Raw genomic sequence first — 17,192 nt, forward strand, 5'->3', positions numbered from 1 at the left:
CACATTTCAACCAAAAGCAACCTCCATGCTAGCCCCAAGGCCCCTCTAACCCAGACGTGGCCCTACTGAACATGCAAAGCTAAGGTCATGGCAATGCTAGGCATGCAAAATTCCTGCCAGGTATCAAACAAAGGCCATCCTCAGACAGCAATACTTTCAATTAATCAATGTCAAAAAGGGGAAACAGACCAAGTGCTGTAGATTTCACAATGCGGTACTACTTTATTACTAATTAGCCCTCAAAATGTATGGTTCAATCAAAATATACATTCGGCTCATATCTGTATACCCAGTAGTAGTCAGTGGACCAGAGTCAGCAACCCAACATTTTGGGTTTGTCTATATTAGCAACAGTTTAGCATTAGCATCACGAAAGGAGAAACAATTACAGTGATCGGACACCTGCTGCTAGCATGCTCTAATCACCCCTGCTGCTAGCTGCTAAAATCTGGATCCCTACAAATCAGCTGGGCTAGACAATCTGGAACCTCTAAAATTATCAGCCGAAATTGTTGCAACCCCTATTGCTAGCCTGTTCAATCTCTCTTCGTATCGTCTGAGATCCCCAAAGATAGGAAAGCTGCCGCGGTCATCCCCCTCTTCAAAAGGGGAGACACTCTAGACCCAAACTGTTATAGACCTATATCCATCCTGCCCTGCCTTTCTAAAATCTTCGAAAGCCAAGTTATTAAACAGATCACCGACCATTTCGAATCCCACCGTATCTTCTCCACTATGCAATCTGGTTTCCAAGCTGGTCACGGGTGCACCTCAGCCACGCTCAAGGTCTCATAAGATATCATAACCACCATCGATAAAAGACAGTACTGTGCAGCAGTCTTCATCGACCTGGCCAAGGCTTTCGACTCTGTCAATCACCACATTCTTATCGGCAGACTCAATAGCCTTGGCCTCTCAAATGACTGCCTCGCCTGGTTCCCCAACTACTTCTCAGACAGAGTTCAGTGTGTCAAATTGGAGGGCCTGTTGTCCGGACCTCTGGCAGTCGCTATGGGGGTGCCACAGGGTTCAATGCTCGGGCCGACTCTTTTCTCTGTATATATATCAATGATGTCGCTCTTGCTGCTGGTGACTCTGATCCACCTCTACGCAGACGGCATCATTCTATATACTTCTGGCCCTTCTTTGGACCCTGTGCTAACAAACCTCCAGACGAGCTTAAATACCATACAACTCTCCTTCCGTGCCACCAACTGCTCTTAAATGCTAGTAAAACTTAATGCATGCTCTTCAACCGATCGCTGCCCGCACCCTCCCGCCCAACTAACATCACTACTCTGGACGGTTCTGACCTAGAATATGCGGACAACTACAAATACCTAGGTGTCTGGTTAGACTGTAAACTCTCCTTCCAGACTCACATTAAGCATCTCCAATCCAAAATTAAATCTAGAATCAGCTTCTTATTTCGCAACAAAGCCTCCTTCACTCATGCTGCCAAACATACCCTATTAAAACGGACCATCCTACCGATCCTTGACTTCGGTGATGTCATTTACAAAATAGCCCCCAGCACTCTACTCAGCAAACTGGATGTAGTCTATCACAGTGCCATCCGTTTTGTCACCAAAGCCCCATAATACTACCCACCACTGCAACCTGTATGCTCTCGTCCAGTTCATCTATAAGTCTTTGCTAGGTAAAGCCTAGCACGCGCTACAGCAGGTATATTGCACTGGTCATCCCCAAAGCCAACACTTAAAAAATTGTTTTTTAAATGTATTTAACTAGGCCAGTCAGTTAAGAACAAATTCTTATTTTCAATGACGGCCTAGGGTTAACTGCCTTGTTCAGGGGCAGAACAACAGATTCATTTTTTTCTTTTCTTTACCTTGTCAGCTCGGGGATTCGATCTTGCAACCTTTCGGTTACTAGTCCAAAGCTCTAACCACTAGGCTACCTGCCGCCCCAATTCTCTGCTGCCAATGACTGGAACAAATTGCAAAAATCACTGAAGCTGGAGTCTTAGATCTCCCTCTCAAAATTTAAGCATCAGCTGTCAGAGCAGCTTACCGATCACTGTACCTGTACACAGCCAATCTGTAAATATCACACCCAACTAACTCATCCCCATATTATTACTTACCCTCTTGCTCTTTGCACACCAGTGTCTCTACTTGCACACCAGTGTCTCTACTTGCACATCATTCATCTGCACATCTATCACTCTAGTATTAATGCTAAATTGTAATTATTTCGCCTCTATGGCCTATTTATTGCCTACCTCCCTACATTTGCACACACTGCACATAGAAAATAAAAATATTAAAAAATATTGTGTTATTGACTGTACGTTTGTTTATGTGCCACTCTGTGTTGTTTTTGTTGCACTGCTTTGCTTTATCTTGGCCAGGTCGCAGTTGTAAATGAGAACCTGTCTCAACTGGCCTACCTGGTTAAATAAAGGTGAAATAAATCACCCCTGCTGTTAGAGCTAGAATCACCTCAACAACCAGGATTTGTGAAGTTGTTTTGCTCATATTGAAACTGGGCAAAGGGCAGCTGATCCTACGTCAGTTGGAAGTACACCTAGCATTGTGAGCAATACCTCTCCATTCAACTCCAAATATAGCACCTCGTGACCTTTAACAAGCACTGTGTCTTATCTGAGCTGGCCAGATGTCGGCTCAGCCCACCACCGCCAGCCTGCCTGCCTGGGAGGCCTGCTTATGGGGGAGTTACTGTGGAGGGGGCAATCATTCACCTGTTTAAATAGAAGGCACACGTATGTATGCACACACACACATGCCACTATCACCTGTGGATCTGTGAATCTATGCATGTGGATCTATGCATACACAAACTAACGGACACAGTAGAACGTTTAAATATCATGCACATACACACGCAAACTAGTTGAACAGCACACCAAGACACACACACCCTTTTCGCTAAAAAAAAAAGTGTCTACACTGTGTCTCCAGGAGCAAGCAGCTGCCCATGTTAGAACAGTCCATGGTCATTGTGTGAGGAGAGGACTGTAGCAATTGGCTCAACAATCCCCTTGTTTATTTTACTATGAATGCTCAGGACTGACAACACTACAGTTTTTCCCCCAACCGTAGTCCTTGGACCCCTCTCTTCTGCTGTTTAAACCACTATAATGGATCAGTGAAACAGCCTAAGCTGAGAGCTCCTGTACATACGTATGTAAATATACAACTTCCTGACTGTTGCCAAGTTAAAATATCTGACTGGTGGTCTTGACTAATGGAGTTGCTGGACTAGTGGCAAATCAGTTTGTTTGTTTGGATTGGCTAGCTAGCTGACTGGCTACGCAATCATTTTAAATGACGCAACAACACAGCACCGGCTTTTTGTGCCATCTGCCCCGGTTTCTAGAAGGCTGTGGCCTGCAGTGTGAGGGGATGAGAGGTTCGCCTAGTCTTCTGCCGCTTTAACAATTGCCGAAGCTTCACCCAGCTGGTTGCTACAATTTCGTTAGTTAATGAACCAGCCTACCTACGTAGGAGGAACAGGAGACAAGGTGCCCGATGAAGAGCTCCGGACCGGACCGATCTCCCTCCATCCCGCTACCATCGCAGCTCCCGCCACTCAAGCTAGGCCTACTGCCCTTCTGAACTGCCTCAACCTTTCATCTGAAGTTGTGGAAGACCATCGTGCAATAACTACCAGAACGCTATATTTGTTTATTTTGTAAGGGACTTTGAGATGCTCATTGTAATGAAAGGCACTATATAAAATAAATATATAAACACAACATGTAAAGTGTTGGTCCCATGTTTCATGAGCTTAAATAAAAGATCCCAGAAATGTTCCAAATGCACAAAAATATTTTTCTCAAATTGACCACAAATTTGTTGACATCCATTAGTGAGCATTTCTCCTATGCCAAGACAATCCATCCACCTGACAGGTGTGTCATATCAATAAGTTGATTAAACAACATGATCACAGGTGCACCTTGTGCTAGGGACAATAAAAGGCCACTCTAAAATGTGCAGTTTTATCACAACACAGATGCCTCAAGTTGAGGGAGCACGCAATTGGCATGCTGACTGCAGGAATGTCCACCAGAGCTGTTGCCAGAGAATTGAATGTTCATTTCTCTACCATAAGCTGCCTCCAATGTCGTTTTTGAGAATTTGGCAGTACGTCCAAACGGCCTCACAACCACACCACGCCAGCCCAGGACCTCCACATACGGCTTCGTCTGAGGGGGTGCTTCGAAGTATTTCTGTCTGTAGTAAAGCCCTTTTGTGGGGCAAAACTCATTCTGATTGGCTGGGCCTGGCTCCCAAGTGGCCCACCCATGGCTGCACCCCTGCCCAGTCATGTGAAATCCATAGATTAGGGTCTAATTTATTTATTTCAATTGACGGATTTCCTTCTATGAACTGTAACTTATTAAAATCTATTATTATTAGTCCAACAGATGGACACTTCTACTGTTGGAACTGTTCTTGAAGTCTCTCTTTTGTTATGTCAATGTCAGGGATGAAACAATTATGGAGGAAAACAAGCTAAATGTTAATTGCCTATCTGGAAAACACCCACAGGTTAATAAGGAAATTGTAAATGTTAACAGACGTTGCTTCTGTAATTACTGTAGATAAAGAGAACCATTAACAAACAAGGACAAAGGTGAATAAATTGATACAAAGGACAAAGGTGAATTTTCCATAAACATAAAAAAGAGATCATACTCAAGTTGGTAATAATTGAGACAGTATCTAAACCATGGCTCTCCAACCCTGTTCGTGGAGAGCTACCGTCTGTAGGTTATCTAGCAATTAGCTGGTTGGTAAGCTGAATCAGGTTATAGCAACTGGAGCGAAAACCTACAGGAGGGTAGCTCTCCAGGAAAGTTGGAAAGCCCTGATCTAAACCATTTTGTTAAGTAAAATAAGACGGGATGAAAGAAAAGGAGAGGAGGCTGTAGAGTAGACTCACGGCTGTGGCTTTGAGCCAGCCCATGGACTTGTCGGTGACCCTGAGAGCGTCGGTCTCTGTGGGTTCAAACATGATGTTTCCCAGAGAAAGGATCCCTGCTAGAATAGTCATCATGTCTACCTTCTCCTGATGACACAACATATACAGTATATATATCAGTCCATCTGTCAGTCAATCAATCAATCATCAAATCAATTGGTCAATTATCTTTTGGTTAATCAGCTTATTCATCAACCCATTCGTTTATCAATCAATCAACCAATTAGTCGAACATTAAAGTACATTCAGATGTTCTACTCATGGAGAAAATGTGAAATCCCAGCCCATGGCAATACGGACAATATGAGTTTGCTTTTATGACTGATATACTGTAAGAGGATGAGAAAGACAGTTTTCCAATGAGAGGTCTTACCTGTTCCTCAAATCCCACCATGTCCATGGCGTTACACACCTCACTGTACTTCTCCCCCCATTTCCTTACTATGTCCTCTGAGCCGTACCGCCCATTCAGATACCTGACAGACACATAGCCACAGAAACACATTTATACAGATCTGATGGGTAAGCACAGATAACTACACACACACATAGGCTTCATATGAAGGAATGAGGGCAAATACATTATGCATATCTGATAGACAAACACTTTGAGGCTTCTACATTGGTGCACTGTATTGTAAAGGTTGTACAACATAGTAGGGCACAACCAAAAAAGACAGTAATATTAGACATAGATAGCAGAGTTTCAAAACAAACACCGTGGTTTATGCCAGGAAAAATAATGAATTACTTAGACACACTTACAGGTACAGCTTGAAACTGTGATAAGAAAGTGACAAGATGAAAATACGGCATATTGTATCATATTATATGGGTTATTACAGGAAGATAGTCAGCTTAATCAGCTTGGGCTCCCGAGTGGCACAGCGGTCTAAGGCACTGCATCTCAGTGCTAGAGGCGTCACTACAGACCCTGGTTCGATTCCAGGCTGTATCACAACCGGCCGCGATTAGGAGTCCCATAGGGCAGCGCACAATTGGCCCAGCCTTGTCTGGGTTAGTGTTTGGCCCGGCTAGGCCGTCATTGTAAATAAGAATGTGTTCTTAACTGACTTGTCTAGCTAAATAAAGCTTGAATTTAAAAAATTAAGTCAGTATCTCACCCTGCTGACAACATTACAGTAAGATGACATCATGGCTATTAGTGATTATAGAGAGTGTGTGAACTATGACACCTTGATGACAGTGTGGTATTTTTTAACTGATTCCCAGACCACACCCACTGTACTGTACTGTTGAGGAAACGTTGCAGAGTGATGACATCACAGTCGGACCCACCTGTACTGCGTGGGGTCCAGGAGTCCATACATGTCTTTGTCGTCCGGGGAGATGCCCGCCAGCATGCAGTAGAAGATATGGAAGTTCCTCTCGCCCTCATCCTGGTGGACTACACGAGACTTCTCCAGGAGGTACTCGTTGATCTTAGCTCCTTTGACTGTTAGATCACAGCACCATACACATACAGGTTCAGTGTTACAACACATTATACGCTAAAATAAGTCGTGCTGCATCTAAATGTCTTTGTCGTATCAATGTAATCATCACGTAATTCACAGGAAATTATTTAAGTGTATAAATAAACTAATTTTAACATAAGCACACACCAATAGATGATTAAAAAACGTCACACACATACACACCTGAGGAGTTGTGGAAGCGCAGCTGAATATACTTCCCGAAGCGACTGCTGTTGTCATTCATCACAGTCTGGGCATTGCCAAAGGCCTCCAGCAGAGGATTCACCTAGAAACACCATACAGTACAAGATTAGTACAGCTCCAGAACTTACATGATAGTGATCCTAAAATGGGGCCAGGAGTTTGTCGTGACCAAGCCCTAATCATAAAGACATAAATAGATTCTTGACATCCATTTGCAACCTTCCATGAGGCACCAACAGTACTAGAGTAATTCACTAGCCGTGTCCCTGACGACATTACATCAGAGGAGAACATTGGCCAGCATCTGAGGCTAGGCATCAAAACACACTGAGGGTTTATTATCTGATACACAGGGGAGAATTAAAACATTGTAGTCTGGATGCAATACAATATGAAATTCATGACCAGTGTCTCTTGTTTCTTTACTAGAAACAACCTTTAAGGTAAAGGCTGTGTTAATATGAAACCACAATACCAGAGCAGCAACATCAAGAGTTCACCACTTTGCATGGAGGAAATGAATACCCAAGACAAAGGTCATTGGATTAATTAGGAATTAATTATATCTGACACCTCAGGAGAATAGAGGAAGTGGAAGTTGAAAGTAGAAGACAATACATGCTCTTATTCAGGGACAAACAGCAGGCTCATTGTAGCTGTAAAAAATAAATAAATTGACATCTCCTTTTACTCGATATTACAGGTCATGTCAGTGTGTTGAAATCTAACAGGCCATTGGAATTGATGAGGTGGTGAGGACTTAGCCTGTGTGCAAAAGTTAACAGTAAGCCTGTGTGCAAAAGTTAACAGTAAACATTTGCAAACATACAGAAGAATGCAGTAAGAGCACTAGACTTGTTTTTTCGACAATATTGTAAAACAAATTATAATGCAACCAATGTCCTAGCTGGCTGTCCCTACACTGAGAGGATCGCATGCTGAGATATGAGTTGTTTTTTCAACCCAGTGGCAAATCAATGACACAGGACATCCTCTCAACATACAGTATATCACCCTTATAACTTCACTTCTAAATGCTCACTTCCTCCATCCCTTCAATTACACGGCCAACTGTTGAGAACAGTCAGAGGGTAGAAACTCTACTATATTTGGATCAGTCAAGTGAGATTGTAAATAACATTTACTTGTTCCAGGCAGCACCTTTATAAAACAGAATTGTATGAACAGTGTGTTATGAAAAATAGTTTGTATCATTTGCATTATGCATGTTTATTTGGACTCGGTGACCCTAAATTAGTCTCAAACTCATCAGAAGAACGCAAGAGAACAGCAGGAGGAAATGGAAGATGTAAAAGTCTGGAAAAGATGTTGTTTTGACTGCTGGAACTCTCTGTGCTCCCTCTACGGCGCTTCCAATTCTCCCTGCTCTGCTCAGCAGACACACACAATTGTGTGGCATAGAGAAAGTAGTGACTTTGAACATGTGGCCATGTCTGGCAAAGCATATTTCCATTCTTACTGTATGTTGTCTAGTATTGGTCAGTTAAACTACATTTTCCACTCTTCCAAAAAGGTGTAGAATAGTAGAGAGAACATGCATCTGTAACACTTTTGTGTAAGATAATAAGTAGTGAATGTACATGGACCTAGTACTACAGAATACTGACTTAAGAAATACTGATATTTCTGATAAGATAATCAACTCCATATCTACTCTAATCACATCAATACTGTATGTACCCTTGAATAACATTAGTGTAATATAAAGTTGTCAAACACAGGCTTTCTCTGAACCCTTTCTCTAAACCCAAGCTCATAGCTCAGAGCCAGCCAATCACTCCCACCAAGTCCCAGAGATACAATTCCCTAGAAAGGCTGGCAGAATTTCCCACACTTCCAGGAATTTTCCTCAAGACCATCAGTCTCATCCCATCTCCTCTCGTCTCCCACAGAGAGCTTCTCGAGCGTGAGAGAGGAGAGACCAAAGAAAGACATCGGTCACGTCTGTTTGTTTACCATTATACTCATCACAGTCGGGACGCCATGAGGATGTAACACAAGGGGGAGAAAAGTAATGATATTTAATTTGTGTTTCCAAAATGGTGGGAAGCAAGTTTCTCTTGTGTTGGTTGTGGCAGAAAACCAGAAACATGGTTTCATCACCAGAAACATGACTAATTAGTGAAAAAAATATCAGAATTGGGCAGCCTGTGTGAATGTAGCCTTAGGGCCAACTGAACTTGCCGAGTCTTGCCTGCGGCAAACAATAGGCAACCGGAGACTAGTGCCTACGAGAGGTGTGCAATGAACTGAGGTCTATGCTAATTGGTTAATTTCCCAAGTGTGGGTCTCTGCATAGTGCATGGTGTGCTCGGTTTGTTGGAACAGAAGGGTGAACACTGGGACTCGGGTAATCTAACCTGTTCAAGATTATTATACCCTCTAGAACACACACACACGTCTTTATCACTGCTACATCCTCTGACTAAACAGTGGGCAGGCCTATGATAATACAACAATCAAGGCAATTTATATATTTTTTTATGCAAACATTACATGTCATTGTTTCTCTCCTATAAAAGCCACGTCAACCTGAAGGTGGGACCGTAAAAGAACAAAGTAGGACAATAAATGGCCCGTTTCCCACTGAATGACTTACAAAAATGGCTGACTCACAGACGTTGGAATGAGTGTTATGAGCAGGTCACGAGTCCCCGGCCAACCCTATATTTAACTGCACACAGAGATGAGCATCAAGGTGGTGATGTCATCAAGGTGTGATCACACATTCTTCATGTGCCAGTGCTACGGTTGCTGTATACAAGTTGACAAACTGGATCAGTGTTTGGGGCAACCTCATCCAACACCCATTCAGCTATGCTTGAGGCAAAAAGAAGAATGTTCCATTCCATGTTCATTTATTCAATTGAGGTATGAGAGCAAGCCTGAGGTGTGGTAGAAGGGTTGTGTCGAAATCAGTCTGCTCTGTTAGCTGCAGTATCGGTCTCCCATATCTGCAGCACTCAACCCAATTGTTATTGCTGTTATTTGTCTGATATACACTGAGCATACAAAACATTAACATGACAAATCAAATGGTATTAGTCACATGCGACGAATACAACAGGTGTAGACCTTACAGTGAAATTATTACTTACAAGCCCCTAACCAATAATGCAGTTTAAAAAAATATATGGATAATTAATACAAGTAACAAGTAATTAAAGAGCAGCAGTAAAATAACAATAGCGAGACTATATACACAGGGGGGTACTGAGGTAATATGTGGGTAGAGTTAAAGTAACCACGCATAGATGATAACAGAGCGTAGCAGCGGCTTAGGGGGGGGGGGGGGGGGCTGGGTAGCCATTTGATTAGGTGTTCAGGAGTCTTATGACTTGGGGGCAGAAGTTGTCTAGAAGCCTCTTGGACCTACACTTGGCGCTCTGGTACCGCTTGCCGTGTGGTAACAGAGAGAACAGTCTATCAACTAGGGTGGCTGGAGTCTTTGACAATTTTTAGGGCCTTCCTCTGACACCACCTGGTATAGAGGTGCTGGATGGCTGGGAGCTTGGCCCCAGTGATGTACTGAGCTGTAGTGCTCAGATGTAGTGCCTGTAGTGCCTTGCAGTCAGAGGCCGAGCACTTGCCATACCAGGCAGTGATGCAACCAGTCAGGATGCTCTCGATGGTGCAGCTGTAGAACCTTTTGAGGATCTGAGGATCCATGCCAAATGTTTTCAGTCTCCTGAGGGGGAATAGGTTTTGTCGTGCCCTCTTCACGACTGTCTTGGTGTGCTTGGCCCATGTTAGTTTGTTGGTGATGTGGACACTAAGGAACTTGAAGCTCTCAACCTGCTCCACTGCAGCCCCGTTGATGAGAATGGGGGCGTGCTCGGTCCTCCTTTTCCTGTAGTCCACAATCATCTCCTTTGCCTTGATCATGTTGAGGGAGAGGTTGTTGTCCTGGCACCACACGGCCAGGTCTCAGACCTCCTCCCTATAGGCTGTCTCATCGTTGTCGGTGATCAGGCCTACCACTGTTGTGTCATCGGCAAACTTAATGATGGTGTGTTGGAGTCGTGCAGTCATGAGTGAACAGGGAGTACAGGAGGGGGCTGAGCACGCACCCCTGAGGGGCCCCTGTGTTGAGGATAAGCATGGCGGATGTGTTGCTACCTACCCTTACTACCTGGGGGCGGCCCGTCAGGAAGTCCATGATCCAGTTGCAGAGGGAGGTGTTTAGTCACAGGATCCTTAGCTTATTGATGAGCTTTGAGGGCACTATGGTGTTGAACGCTGAGCTGTAGTCAATGAATAGCATGCTCACATAGGTGTTCCTTTTGTCCAGGTGGGAAAGGGCAGTGTGGAGTGCTATAGAGATTGCATCATCTGTGCATCGGTTGGGTCGGTATGCAAATTGGAATGGGTCTAGGGCTTCTGGGATAATGGTGTTAATGTGAGCCATGACCAGCTTTTCAGACGTGAGTGCTACCGGTCGGTAGTCATTTAGGCAGGTTATCTTAGTGTTCTTGGGCACAGGCATAGAATGATCAGGTGAATCCAGGTAAAAGCTATGATCCCTTATTGAAGTCACTTGCTAAATCCACTTTAAATCAGTGTAGATGAAGGGGAGGAGACAGGTTAAAAAGCCTTGAGACAATTGAGACATGGATTGTGTAAGTGTGCCATTCAGAGTGAATGGGCAAGACAAAATATTTAAGTGCCATTGAACAGGGTATGATAGTAGGTGCCAGGCGCAACGGTTGTGTCAAGAACTGCAACGCTGCTGGGTGTTTCACGCTAAATAGTTTCCCGTGTGTATCAAGGGTCCACCACCAAAAGGACATCCAGCCAACTTGACACAACTGTGGGAAGCATTGAAGACAACATGGGCCAGCATCCCTGGCTCAATATTAGGAAGTTGTTCCTAATGTTTGCTATACTCAGTGTAAGTGAGCATTATTATAGATATAATAGAGCTCTATCTTACTGGCAATATATGTTGCTCCGTGTTAGCATTAGATAAGAGAATTATACATTTCTTTCTTGACATATATTGGGGTAGGTATGAGGTCTTACCTGTAATATCTGTTGCTCCAGCTGAGAGTTGGCTCTGCACAGCTCCATGATCTGTCTGAGCAGCAGCTTGGTGCTCTCCGTCTTTCCTGCTCCACTCTCCCCACTACGGTCACAGTAAAAGAGTCCATTATAAATAACTGGCAGTGTATCATTTGAGTTATGTAATACGGCTGTAGTATGACATTGAATATAGACATTATCAATTTCTCAAATGTAAAGGGAAAAAAAGCAGTGTATTGCCATCATACACAGACTACCAAGATACAGTGTGCTCCACTAATATTGACATGCTTGGTAATGAGCACAACGGGCTGTGATCTAAATTGTTTATCCTCTTGGTCTTTCATTCAAAATATTCAAAAATATAACCTTTATTAAAAGTAAAATAATGTTAAAAAAAAGTTATCATAAAACAAATATTTTTCTCAAATATATGTGTACCACAACTATTGGCACCCCTTCATTCAATACTTTGTGCAACCTCCCTTTGCCAAGATAACATCTCTGAGCCTTCTCCTATAATGAGTAATGAGGTCGGAGAACACATGGCAAGGAATCTGAGACCATTCCATACAGAATCTCTCCCGATCCTTCAAATTCTGAGATTTCCCATTTGTGGACTCTCCTCTTCAGCTCATCCCACAGGTTTTCTATGGGGTTTAGGTCAGGGGACTGAGATGGCCATGGCAAAACCTTGGTTCTGTGGTCAGTGAACAATTTGTGTGTTGATTTGAGGTGTGCTTTGGATTATTGTCCTGCTGGAAGATCCAACCACGGCCCAGTTTAAGCTTTTTAGCAGAGGCAGTCAGGTTTTGATTTAATATCTGCTGGTACTTGATAGAGTCCATGATACCATGTATCCTAACAAGTTGTCCAGGTCCTTTGGAAGAAAAACAGGCCCACAACAACAAAGATCCACCACCATACTTCACAGTGAGGATGTGGTCATTTTCTGCATGGATATATTTTTGTCTACGCCAAACCCACCTCTGGTGTTTGTTTCCAAAAAGCTCTATTTTGGCCTCATCTGACCATAGAACCCGGTCCCATTGAAAGTTCCAGTAACGTTTGGCAAACTGTAGGCGCTTGAGTTTGTTGTTTGATGACAGCAAAGGCTTTTTTTATGGCAACCCTCCCAAACAACTTGTGGTTATGTAGGCGTCGTCTAATCGTAGTTTTGGAGACTTTCTGACCCCAAGACCCAACTAACGTCTGCAATTCTCCAGCTGTTTTTTGGCCAATCTAACCATCCTCTTCACTGTGCGTGGGGTCAATATAGACACACGTCCTCTTCCTGGCCAATTGTTAACATCTTCAGTTGCTTTAAACTTCTTAATTATTGCCCCGATAGTAGAAATGGGTATATTCAACCATTGAGCCATTTTCTTATAGCCATTTCCTGATTTGTGCTGCTCAACAACCTTTGTCGCACATCATTACTGTATTCTCGGGTCTTTCCCATACTGATGGATGACTATGGGAACTTGGCCTGTCGCACCTCATATTTATACCCTAGTGAAACAGGAAGTCATGGCTTACCACTTAAGTGTTCCTAATCACTCAGGTGAACATAAAATATGAATGGGAATATACTTCAGTTAGATTTTACTCATAAGAATTTGTAGGGGTGCCAATAATTGTGGCACACAAAAACTTTTCACATTTATTTTAATCGTTACACTCCAATTAAAGGTTAGATTTTTGTGAAAATTTTGAATGAAAGACCAAGAGGACAAACAGCAAAGATTTTTTTTTTCACAGCCCGTTTTGCTCATATTTACCAAGTGTGCCAATATTAGTGGAGGGCACTGTATACCTTTTTAACACTGACTGTAAGATAAAATTTGGCACAGATAACACAATATCACTACAATATCAGCTCAGAACGTCATCCTACATTTTCAGGTTTCTAGTGAGAAAGAATTAGAAAGAAATTTGGCAGCCAAATTGCAGGAGCTTGATATGTCTCTACCAAATTGATAAGCTGTACAAATGAGTAGTACTTGAAAACCAGTGCAGGGTTTTGCATGAGCAATAGGACTTGCAAATGTGCATGTGCTGCTGATCTTCACTGGATGTAGTCTACACTCTGTTGATGCCACCATGCTGCTTCCTGCCAAGGGGAGAAAGCCAAGCATGGCCTAGGGCTTTTGTGATAAGCTCCGATTGCAAATGGCATTTTACTAATAGATGTTTTTAAGCCTTTTTTCATTTAAAAGCTGGGCATGTTTCCATGACATCATCGCTGGTTGTTTTTCCAGTATAGCCTCAGTCTTGACTTTCTGCATGATGTTTGCTTCAGAACTCTCTACATTCCCCAACTGCAAGCCCAAGAACTACATTCATAGTTCAAAATCCTGGGAGAACTGATAATGCCTGGCTGTTGAATGAATTTCTTCCTTATCCCCATTTAGAGTCTAGACTCCTTGCAACTCTTTAGCATGTTTATTGGCCTCCAATGAAGCGAGATAAACACCCATGTTATAAAATAGATATATTACCTATGAGACATGCATTCCCTTTGACCCGGTCTCATTGTTAAAAATAGAGGTGTTATTTACATGCTAATGTGTGGGTATACCTACGCATTTAGGTGGGTGTTCTCTCCCTATCATTGTATAAGTCATGGTACAGTCAGTTGTCAATCACATTCTTTCCTTGTTACTGCAAGCAACTATTGGCCTCATTCAGCCCCTCCCACCCTGACTGGCTGACCGGCTCATTCATCAGTGACAGCGCTGTAACACGGGACGACTGGTCCCATTCAACCACTGCGGAGGCTGCTGGTAGGCATGTGCTTGAAAAAACAAACGGACAAATACTATACAACCAACAACCGTACACAAGTCCTTCCAATCTTGCATTCATGTATTTATATAAGCACCAGATGGATCCACAAGCTTCCATGGATGTGAAACAGAGCAACATCTCACTTTTATTGTAGGTTCTATATGGTTTCAACAAAATCTTATCCATCAACCTGTCACGCTCAACAGTTTCCCGTGTGTATCAAGAATGGTCCACCACCCAACGGACATCCAGCCAACTTGACACAACTGTGGGAAGCATTGGCGTCAACATGGGCCAGCCTCCTTGTGGAATGCTTGACACCTTGCAGAGTCCTTGCCCCGACAAATTGAGGCTGTACTGACAGCAAAAGAGGGTGCAACTCAATATTAGAAAGGTGTTCCTAATGTTATGTACACTCAGTGTACATCCTGTAGATGTCAGCAATACCAGTTCTGCAATTTCAAGCACATTTTATCTTAGAGAAAAGGGATAAGACGTGGCTTTTGACAAACGTTAAAGATGAAACATTAACATGAAGGTTGCATATGTTTCACTTTCATGGAAATGACTAAGTGTTTGAAATTACAGTATTAAAATCCCTACACCTACATTTAAAAAACAGGGAGACGCTGTAGCCTGCAGCAGTGGAGAGCAAACATCCGCAAAGTGCACTACAAAATATCCTCCACTAGAATGATTGACAGGACTACATTACAGTTAAACTCCTAAACTTCTGCTAAACACATTGAGGAGAACCTCCCTCATGTAAACCAAGTTTACTGTAGGTTTATGCCGGGGCAGACCCAGTGTAAATTAATTCCTTAGGGAGCAATCCATATTACTGTAGTGGAAACCTCTGTAGCTTGATACCGAAGGCTGCAGTGATCTGACCATGCTCCATTGATATAGTGGTATTGTAAATATGGATCCCAAATCTGCTCAAAAATCTTTTCCATGAGATTGTTTTGTGATAACTACAGAAATCTAGGATACCACATTGGACTCCTGAGGAGAGGGGGTTATGAGAAAAACTCAGAGGGGATTTGCAGGGAGAGAGAGAGAGAAAAAGAAAAGGAGAGTGATATGAAAGATGGCGCCAGAAAGGATGGCTGCCGTTTGATTGGCTCTTCACATCTGTAGGATAGGGGGCAGCATTTTCACGTTTGGATGAAAAGCATACCCAAATTCAACTGCCAGCTACTCATCCCCAGAAGATAAGATATGCATATTATTAGTAGTTTTGGATAGAAAACACTATGAAGTTTCTAAAACATGTCTGTAAGTATAACAGAACTTATTTAGCAGGCGAAACCCAGAGGACAAACCATTCAGATCTTTTTTTTTTGAGGTCACTCTCTTTTCAATGGATTTTCATTGGGAATCCAGATTTCTAATTGACCTTCTTGCAGTTCCTACCGCTTCCACTGGATGTCAACAGTCTTTAGAAATTGGTTGAGGTTTTTTCCTTTGTGTAATGAAGAAGTACGGCCATCTTGAACTAGGGTCACTGGAAGTGTCCTGTTTGTTAGAGGCGCGTGACCAGAAATCTAGCTACAGTTTGTTTTAATCCTCTATTGAACACAGATCATCCCGTCTTCAATTTTACTGATTATTTACGTAAAAAAATACCTAAAGTTGTATTACAAAAGTAGTTTGAAATGTTTTGGCAAAGTTTACAGGTAACTTGAGATATTTTGTAGTCACGTTTCGCAAGTTGGAACCGGTGTTTTTCTGGATCAAGCGCGCCAAATAAATTGACATTTTGGATATATATCGACGGAATTAATCTAACAAAAGGACCATTTGTGATGTTTATGGGACATATTGGAGCGCCAACAACAGAAGCTCGTCAAAGGTAAGGCATGAATTATATTTTTATTTCTGCGTTTTGTGTCGCGCCTGCAGGGTTGAAATATGCTTCTCTCTCTTTCTTTACTCTGTTGCTATACTCAGATAATAGCATCGTTTTCTTTCGCCGAAAAGCCTATTTGAATTCTGACATGTTGGCTGGATTCACAACAAGTGTAGCTTTAATTTGGTATCTTTCATGTGTGATTTCATGAAAGTTTGATTTTTATAGTAATTTATTTGAATTTGGCGCTCTGCATTTTCTCTGGCTTTTGGCCAAGTGGGACGTCCCACATATCCCAGAGAAGTTAACCAACCGTGCTATTTTGTTTGTTTTTTCGCATTGTTTGTAACTCACTTTGAACCTAATGTTGCTGCTACCATCTCTTATGACCGAAAAGAGGTTCTGGACATCAGAACAGCAATTAATCACCTCGAATTGGACGAAGAATTTTTCTTTAATGAGTCGGACGGGAAGGATATACTCCAAACACCCGAACAGGCCCTCATCCCCGTCATTCGCTGGAGAAAGAAACTGAGATTTCACAGAAGGAGATTGGGGTGAGGATCAGGCGACGAGTGGCTAATCTGCCTTTGCCATCCGTACTATTAGCTAACTAATATTATATTAGCTAATAAATGGGACGAACTGAAAGCACGTATATCCTACCAACGGGACATTAAACTGTAATATCGTATGTTTCACCGAGTCGTGGCTGAACGATGACTATTAATATCATACAGTTGGCAGGTTATACACTCTACTGGCAGGATAGAACTGCAGCAAAGTCCCAGGGCGGGGAACTATGTATATTTGTAAACAATGGCTGGTGCACGATATCTAAGGAAGTCTCG

General features: G+C 42.7%; 1 protein-coding gene across 3 annotated transcripts in view; it reads right to left on the reverse strand.

Annotated features, from left to right (window-relative positions):
• The window catches only part of LOC139543964 (myosin-IIIb-like), a 53,516-nt gene that overhangs the window by 22,339 nt on the left and 13,985 nt on the right, over positions 1 to 17,192 (reverse strand). For all 3 annotated transcript variants that reach the window (XM_071350569.1, XM_071350571.1, XM_071350570.1), the window contains 5 exons: positions 11,700 to 11,802; positions 6,636 to 6,738; positions 6,274 to 6,430; positions 5,348 to 5,450; positions 4,936 to 5,061 (listed from right to left, as the gene is read on the reverse strand). In XM_071350569.1, coding sequence (XP_071206670.1) covers positions 4,936 to 5,061; positions 5,348 to 5,450; positions 6,274 to 6,430; positions 6,636 to 6,738; positions 11,700 to 11,802 — 592 coding nt within the window. The remainder of the gene's footprint in view (positions 1 to 4,935; positions 5,062 to 5,347; positions 5,451 to 6,273; positions 6,431 to 6,635; positions 6,739 to 11,699; positions 11,803 to 17,192) is intronic.

Source organism: Salvelinus alpinus, chromosome 18 (assembly GCF_045679555.1).
Source record: "Salvelinus alpinus chromosome 18, SLU_Salpinus.1, whole genome shotgun sequence".
Classification (NCBI taxonomy): domain Eukaryota; kingdom Metazoa; phylum Chordata; class Actinopteri; order Salmoniformes; family Salmonidae; genus Salvelinus; species Salvelinus alpinus.